General features: G+C 43.6%; 2 protein-coding genes across 2 annotated transcripts; one reads left to right on the top strand and one right to left on the bottom strand.

Moving 5' to 3' along the window:
* Positions 1-1,144: 1,144 nt before the first annotated feature.
* lcmt2 (leucine carboxyl methyltransferase 2) lies at positions 1,145-6,295 on the top strand. Its single transcript, XM_086220140.1, has 14 exons — positions 1,145-1,305; positions 2,138-2,262; positions 2,574-2,655; positions 2,760-2,940; positions 3,061-3,217; positions 3,307-3,496; positions 3,610-3,717; positions 3,858-3,945; positions 4,058-4,285; positions 4,461-4,706; positions 4,817-4,914; positions 5,017-5,204; positions 5,299-5,434; positions 5,538-6,295. Exons 1-14 carry the CDS (start codon positions 1,264-1,266, stop codon positions 5,700-5,702), a joined length of 2,034 nt encoding a protein of 677 aa, XP_086076266.1. The 5' UTR covers positions 1,145-1,263; the 3' UTR covers positions 5,703-6,295.
* On the bottom strand, positions 5,868-7,540 carry crygs2 (crystallin, gamma S2). Its single transcript, XM_086220154.1, has 3 exons — positions 7,440-7,540; positions 6,872-7,114; positions 5,868-6,254 (listed from the first exon to the last, which is right to left on the bottom strand). The coding sequence occupies exons 1-3, from the start codon at positions 7,446-7,448 to the stop codon at positions 5,982-5,984; spliced, it is 525 nt and encodes a 174-aa protein (XP_086076280.1). The 5' UTR covers positions 7,449-7,540; the 3' UTR covers positions 5,868-5,981.
* Between the last annotated feature and the right edge of the window lie 690 nt (positions 7,541-8,230).

The raw sequence follows: 8,230 nt of genomic DNA, 5'->3' as shown, positions 1-8,230 counted from the left end.
GCCGCATTGTCAACCCAGCCAAAGAGCTGTCCGAGCCATCTGAGCTGCATTAACAAGCGGTGCCTTCAGTAACTGCTCGCATCCTCAGCGTTAATTACGTTTATTTTAAAATTCCTATCATCATGTGTCATCATTATCATATATTATATCGTCTATATTCAGCATAAATTCCCCCCTCAACCCAGGTAATACCCTTGTTCCCCTGACAATGTTGACATCAAGCTTACCTGTCAGTCACACTTGGCTTGGTAGGGGAGGATGGGGGTGGTTGTGACACTCAGTCGCACCAAACACGAACAAGAGCCCGTGCTCAAAGAATTCTCAGAAGTAAATTTTCAACTACCTAACCATCATTTTACATTTACAAAATTTCCCTGCCTGTGGTTGCACTTTATATGGAGACACTCCAGGACTCCTGTCAAGGCCAATGAGAGGAAGTCCCACCTTGCTGCTGGGCTGCAAAAGACCCTGGAAATCTCTCCTCCTCAGTTTGTTAGCATGTCATCTCATTTACAGGACTACAGCACAATGCTTGTGCAGCCGACTTTTGAAGAATTTAAAACCTGTGATGCATGGTTATCCCATACGTGGGATGAAAATCACTTTGTCTCTCTGCTTTTTTTGGCTGTAATACTTCTAGTCTGAGAGGAGAGACAAGTGCTGCAGTTGTTTACAGAAAAACTGCAGATGGATGAGATGAGACCGAGCCATGAGACCCATGAAGTATCTGAAAGTGTTATTTAATAATGCAGATACATAGATAGAACCTTCTAGATCGTGAGAAGGGAAGCGTGAATAGAGGGTGAGTATGGACACAGCCTGTGTATTCTATCCACTCATGAAGGGAGAGATGAGGATGCAAAGAGAGAATAGAGAGGTTCGCCTCTCTACCCCAAAGAATAGCTAGAAAATAATAATAATAATAATAATGTATTATATAATATTTACAGCCTCCCTATCAACAACAGAAATAAACCATCAGGAGGTACTATTAAAAAAATAGGCCTTGTTCAGAAATTTTGTATTATCATCCCAAAAATTAGAATTATATAATTAAGATACAACGGTTATGCTTCGCAAGCGAAGGAACACTGCGGCCGCCGCGCCGCTGGGGGCGCTACAGTGCAGCTGAACGGAAGTCCGTACTGTGTGAAGGAGGTTTGAAATATTTACATCCACGGCGTGGAAACGGGTTGACCACTGACCGAGCCATCAATAGAAATATAAAGCCTATTTTACGTGATGTGACAGCTTCCTGAGGTCATGCCGACGACAAACAGAAAGAAGCAGGCAGCGGACACCGCGGTGAGGTTCATTTGACAGCTCGCCACATTTGACAAGTCAAGGTTGCAAAAATAAAGCGTAGTGGAAAAAATCTTTGCCTTTTATCAGCTTCTTGGAGAGTTTACAAATTTGAGTTTCTTCTGAATTACATCCGTGCTGCGCCTTTATATACGGTAAACAACTCGTTATAGCAGAGGGAAATGGGTATTTTCACCATACTATACCACATTAGGTAAACATGAGGTTTTTTTCTTTCATATTAAATGACATAACATTACTAACACGCTCGATCGATTGAAAGTGTAACAGTGAAAGTATTAAGGGTTATTCGCTTGATTCAAGTGTATCTGAATATATCAGTAAAAATAAGAAACACTTTAAAAATCGAGCATTTTCTTTGAGTTTTGAGCTGACATGCAGTTTCGACGTCTGTTACGCAGTAGTTTCCCCATTTGTACACATTTTCCCATATATTTACATTGCACTCACACTTTTTTGTTCCCTCAACTTTGGAAGAATACTCGAATGCTGCTCTATATGAGACAAGTGTCGAGAAGTAGTTTCTTTTTCTATGTTAAATGTATTGGTATAAAAGTAAATTATAATAATAAATGATTATATATATATATATGTATATATATATATATGTGTGTGTGTGTGTATATGTATATATATATATATGTATATGTATGTATGTATAATGATTATATAACCTGATAATATATACATTTTTATAGAGTATACACTCACATTTTTAGTAGGTGACTTTTTACATTGATTACTTTACAGTGTGTTAATGCTTATTTCATTTGAATAATTTACATTGCCCACCATTTTTTCTTATCCTTCCCAGGTACAGGGAACCAATGACAGCAGTGCAGTAAGCAAGGTGTCCGCTGCAGCACAAGGCTACTTTCAGGATGTCTTCCTCCAACATTTTGTGTGCAAAGTGGCCAGGAGAGCCCCACTCATCAACAGGTCAGCATCACTCGCAGCCCTGGAATCGTCATGTGTAGGAGGTGACGATAAGGTGACTGAACACGTAGATACACACAAACAGGCATCGATGGGTAGTGGTGTCACCAGCCAGAACAATGCAAGGACATCATTTCTTAATAAAAGCACTAAAAAAACAGAGTTTACTTTATCTATCTTTGGCCCATTAATGCCTAACATCAGCTGGTGATGATGATTGAGAAAAGCTCATTTCAGCAGATTCATCCCCAACATAGGTTAGTATCGTCCGGGCACCACTATATTGTACAAAAAAGTTTCGTGACATGTTTCAGGGGCTACTATGTGCGCTGGAGAGCCGTGGACCACTGTGTGAGGACGTTTCTACAGGTTACAGGAAATTGCACCAAAAGACAGGCGAGTTATTGTCCATTATTGAGTGTTGACTCTCACAAGTTTTGTGTGTCCCATTTTTGTCTTTCTGTCCTCACTTCTTCTGCCGCTATCTCTCCCCCCTCTAGATTTTGTCTCTGGGTGCAGGATTTGACTCGTTGTACTTTCGGCTACACGCAGAGGGATCTCTTGACAGGGCTGTCGTGTTTGAAGTGGATTTCCCAGATGTTACTCGGCGCAAGGCTGCCCTGATCATGTCCAATGTTACTCTGAAGGGGATGTTAGGCTCCCATGTACATTCTCTTATAGGTGAAGCATTTTGTATGGTCTCACAGAGATTCAGTATAGTTTTCCTTTTCAGAAATACAACAAAAAATCAATTGCTTTTGGAAATTTCATGAGCAAGTGTCTGTGGATGTGTTCTTGTAGGCCCTGCTTATGTGTCCGCCTGTCAGTACCATCTGTTAGGGGTGGATATAAGAGAGGAACCTCAGGTAGAAGAGGTTCTGGATACAGCTGGGTTGGACTGGGCTGCCCCAACCCTAATCCTCTCTGAAGTGGTGCTCACCTATATGGAAACACAATGGTATGAACTGTGTATACATACATTGTGATCCTAGACCGCATGCATTGTCAATCTTACTATGTAGAATTTGTTTCTCGTATGTCTTCCAGGTCCGATTCTGTCATCAGCTGGGCAGCGAAGGTTCTGCCGCAGTCAGTCTTCGTAATATACGAGCAGATCCATCCCCATGATCCTTTTGGTCGGATCATGCAGGAGCATTTTTTGAAACTGAATTCAACTCTACACGCTCTTCAGGTATATCCAGACACTGAGGCACAGAGGCACCGCTTCCTGGACAAGGCCAGTATGCAGACAGTGTATTTATCACTGCATTAACAGTGCACTTTTTCCAAATGTATGGGTGAAGTTAATTGCACAATGTTATGTTTGAATAAATCGGTTTTTGTCTGCAGGGATGGGAGCAGTGTGTGTGTCTGGATATGAACGACTTCTTCCTTAAGCTGATCCCTGATGAGGAGAGACTCCGAGTGGAGGGGCTGGAGCCTTTTGATGAGTATGAGGTTAGCTGTTGGAATGTGTCGACACTGATGGGACCACAGTTGTAGTTGATCTGTTGCACATGTCATAAGAGTGAAAATCATGTCTAATTATTGTTCATTGTTTCTGATGTTATGACTCTTTGTGTATCTGTCCACGTTAGGAGTGGCACCAGAAATGTTCCCACTACTTCATCCTGACTGCATCTCGAGGTCCATTGACGGCACAGGCTTTGCTCACACATCCTCCAGGTGATTATTGCTGATTATTATAGCTTTAAGCCATCGATTAAACCCTTTGTTGACAAACTCGGTGTGTGTTCTATTTCAAAGACCTCAGCGTATTTTTGTTTTTTCCCTTCAGTATCTTCAGGGCCAACCAGAAGTCCATCTTGCAGCCCCAGAGGTTTGATTGTGAGGACCATACCAGTTTGCGTGGAGGGGCTTGGGATGGCCTCGGCTTTGTTGAACACAGGGGAGGTTCTGTTAGCAGGAGGCTCCAGTAGAGGAGGCAGGGGGCCGCTAACTAAAGTCCTCCGTAGAGGCCTTGAAGGCTGGAGATCTATCAGTGTGGAACCTTTGGTACAGTTGGGTGAGAACTCTCAGTGCTTCTGGTTTTCACATGATTTCCAATAAGTATAGTTTTTTTTTTTAATATCTATGACTAATACGTGTTATCAAGACCATCACCTGTCAACTGGACAGAATTGTGTGAGTTATATCTGATGCATATTTTGCTTCTAGTGTTGGATGTTGTTTTCCTGCAGGTGTGCGATTGTACCACACAGTCACTTCTATTCCTGGAGGAGGTATTGTAATATATGGAGGTCGCTCTTCTCCACTCAACCCAATCAAGAGCCTTTTCAAAGTCATCCCTCATCCCTGTGGTTCGCCTGGTCCTCTTGACTCAAGCGACCAAGAAGCGGTGAAACTCTGTGAGGAGCAGATGGTCTGTACGGGTACTCAACCGCCGCTGAGATGGAGGCACACTGCTACAGTGGTCAGTCACAAAGGTAAAGTAAGAGAATAAAGTGGGGCCTCTTAATGGGATTTTTGAATTTTTATATTCTGCTCTAGTTTAGTATGTAGGTTATGTCTCATTCAAGCCTTTTTTGATCAATAGGTGAAGACTTCCTGTTTGTTTTTGGTGGAAAAAACGAGTCAGAGGTTGTTCTGGGTGATGGCTACTTTCTGTCTGTAGACCAGCAGCACTGGACTGAGGTTTCCCCTCTTTTATGTTTGTTAACTTTATCTTTTTTTATTTTTTATTTTTTGCATGTAAGCATCTTGACTTTAAAGAGGAGTGTCTTGCATTATCTCCAGATCCCAGTTGAGGGTGTAACACCAGAGGCTCGCCATTCCCATTCAGCATGTTCATACCAGGCAGGTGTGGTGGTATTTGGGGGACTGGGAAGAAAAGGAGAGCCACTGGGAGATACAGCACTCCTAAGGCCCACAGAGGGAGGCTTCTGCTGGGAGAGTATAGAAGTGAAGCCCCCTCCTTGTCCCAGGTTTGTCTATCAAAGCTTTTGACAAAACTTTTAAAAATATTCAGAATACACCCTGCAAAAGAGCAATAAGCTGACATTCTATCCCTTATTTTAGGTATTCACATTCTGCTCATGTCATTCGTGAAAACCTGATTGTGGTGGGTGGAGTCTGGCTGCAGTCAGAGGGTGTACCGGGTGTGGTTGTGATCAACCTCGCTACATGCAGCAGTGTTGAGTTCAATCTGGATACGGTCAGTCAACACGATTTAGACACAGATTTCCTGGCAGTAATTTAGAGAAAACCCCACTGACTACTGTGACTAATAGACTCACTGTGCATTCTGCTACCTTCAGACCTCGGTGCTGTGGCCTTTGATGCTTCACTCGTTTTGCTCTGAACTGTTGGATGAGAAAAACCCGGAACTGCTGCTTGTAGGTGGAGGAGGAAACTGTTTCTCCTTTGGGACTCATTTCAACCCTCAGCCTCTCACTGTAGACCTCAGACCTGTTCTTGGATAAAGCTGCTCTCCACCTCGAACCATCAGATTTGTCAACCAGGAGGAAATCTATAAACTATGCTAGGTTGTAGAACTTTCAGGCCTGATGTACACCTTTAAAAGCTCGAGTACGGATGAACTGTGGGTGTTAAAGAAAGAACCAAAGTCTAAAGAACATTATGGGTCTTCTTACTGCATAGGTTTTTATTTTGTTGCCCTCATTTGAAAATCACAAAATGAGTAATGTATGATGTCATAACACTTTGTAAGAAGATCCCAGCCCGTTTGGATGGAGGGTAAATCATTCAGTGAAGCGCCTGAAGGACTGGACAGCAGGACTGACAGCACCCCAGTCTCCAGGCTTACGGTATTCCCCCTTCTCCAGGAAGTACTGGCGTCCGCGGTAGTTGGGGTGCTCATAGAAAACCCACCAGCCATCATACACCTTACACGAGTTGACCTCCCTCCAGCGAAACTTCTCCAGAAGTGAGGGACAGTCCTCTGTGGCCTCGAAAGCTTTGCCACCAAAGTCGGCCTTCTCATACAGCTGCATCTTGTACAGCGTGCCGCTGGTCTGGAGGGTGAAGGGAGAGAACAAGGGGGAGATGGTAGGGGTTTGGGAGTGCAGAGTGGTGGAGGGGGTAGTTAGTGTAGGGTGTTCGGAAAGAATGGGGAAGGGGGGATATATAGGGAGATGAGATTTGGATCTCAAAAGAGAAAAATATAATTTAATAACTGTAACATGGGCGCCATGGTGAACTAGTTCAGATTTTGTATGTAATCCATCCGGCACCAACCAAAAAATCAATAATTTTAGTCTTTTGTATGCTCACTGTTCCATGCCTTTATAAATAACTCAAAACTATACACACACAGCTGGTCAAGCTAGATTGATTTTTGTATGAAAGTAGTGTCCTCAGATGTGCCTGCAGGCAGCGGGCTGGCTGAACGTTAGCTGGACCAAAGCCTGATCACCCAAATAGAATGACCCAGGTCTTGGCCTCCATCGACAAACCCTGCAGCATCAACATAGTGACCTCTTTCGTGGGCCCATATTTCTCTATTGGTTGGTTTTACTGTGGCTGTAATCAATCCACCCATCTGGTCCTCCAGTTCAAGGCAAGTTTATACAGGTTTGTTCATTAAAAGATTTGCATAATGATTTACAATTGCATGCAATTGCTGACTTACAAAGTGGATCATCTTGCAGGAGCTGAGGCGGTCGTTGAGGCCCATCCAGCGCTGATACTCGGGGTACTCCCCTCTGGTCAGGACGTACTGGTAGCCCATGTAGTTGGGCCTCTCGTACACCACCCAAGCCCCACTCTCCACACGAATGGAGTTGCAGCGGCTTAGGTAGGCGTGAAAGTCTGAGCAGTCGCTGTCACACTCATAGCGACGACCCTGGAAGTTCTTGTCCTCGTAGAAGACAATCTGAAGGACACCACATGTCAGTCTCTTAGCTGGTCTTCAAGCTAATTCCCTGAACAGGCATTTGACTGTCTCAGTTCTTTAAACACTTTCACATCAGACAGCCTTCAAAAACATCCCGTTGATGGTTTTTAGCGCTCTAATGGAGCTGCAACTAATTACGCTTCCAACGACTCAGATGACTGGTCAGTGCATGAAACTACTCACCAATCAGGAGAATTTAAAAAAGGTTCAGAACTGGCAGCAACCCAAATCTTTGTACTAACCACCTAGTTGCCACCATGTTGCCCAATTCTGCCAAACCCAGTGCCCCTCGGTCTGAACTCACCCTGCCCATCTTGGATCAAATGTGTGAGACGGCCTTGGTGATGCTAAGTGGTTGTTGGTTGTGTTTCCCCTGAGGTCTCGATATTGCACTGGAACCTCACCGGTCCCTTTTATATCCCTGCTCCCACACGTTTATAAACAGCAACAGGGGAGGCAAAAAGGGGAACAATCGCTTTGTCATGAAAATGAGATCCAAAAATTGAGTCAGTGATTCTAGTGCTATTCAGTTTTTCCAGAAAAGCGAGGAAGGATTACGGCATAATGGCCGGGCATGGTAAGCGTCCATTGACCCCACACTTCTCTACTGGCTGGGTCCAGTGCCCACCCCCCTCTCCTGCTCTCCCACCATATTACACATGCCAGCTCCACCAGCATGCCCCCACCTGGCGAGGACCTGCCAACTCATGACTTATTTTTGCCTTATGGATGAATCCAGATCCAGTTGTGTTCAGTATTTGAACAAATATTCAAATACTTTGCTTGCAGTAATTACAGTTCCAAAATACTACATCACGAATGAATGGCCTGCACCTCAAATTATCAGCAAATACTTCGTAGGTAGGAGTACTCATCCAATAGCGATGCATTCGTTGGCTTTTAAGCATTTTATTCCTGCAGCTAGTTGAGTTCATTTGATTAATTTGTATGTTACAGAATTCATATTTTATTGGAGCACATTCCTGCTGCATCAAAACATTCTCCAACATCTGTTGAATAAATATAATGGAGTTACAGGACCTTCTGAAATGTAATTGAGCAGAAATACACCTTAATTAGAACCTTAGTGGTTCT

The sequence above is a fragment of the Aulostomus chinensis genome, chromosome 12, assembly GCF_037954235.1.
Source record: "Aulostomus chinensis isolate RoL2024-O1b breed Wild chromosome 12, RoL_Achi_v1.0, whole genome shotgun sequence".
Classification (NCBI taxonomy): domain Eukaryota; kingdom Metazoa; phylum Chordata; class Actinopteri; order Syngnathiformes; family Aulostomidae; genus Aulostomus; species Aulostomus chinensis.
The sequence above is the reverse complement of the archived record's forward strand: the minus strand, read 5'-3'. Positions and strand labels throughout refer to the sequence as shown.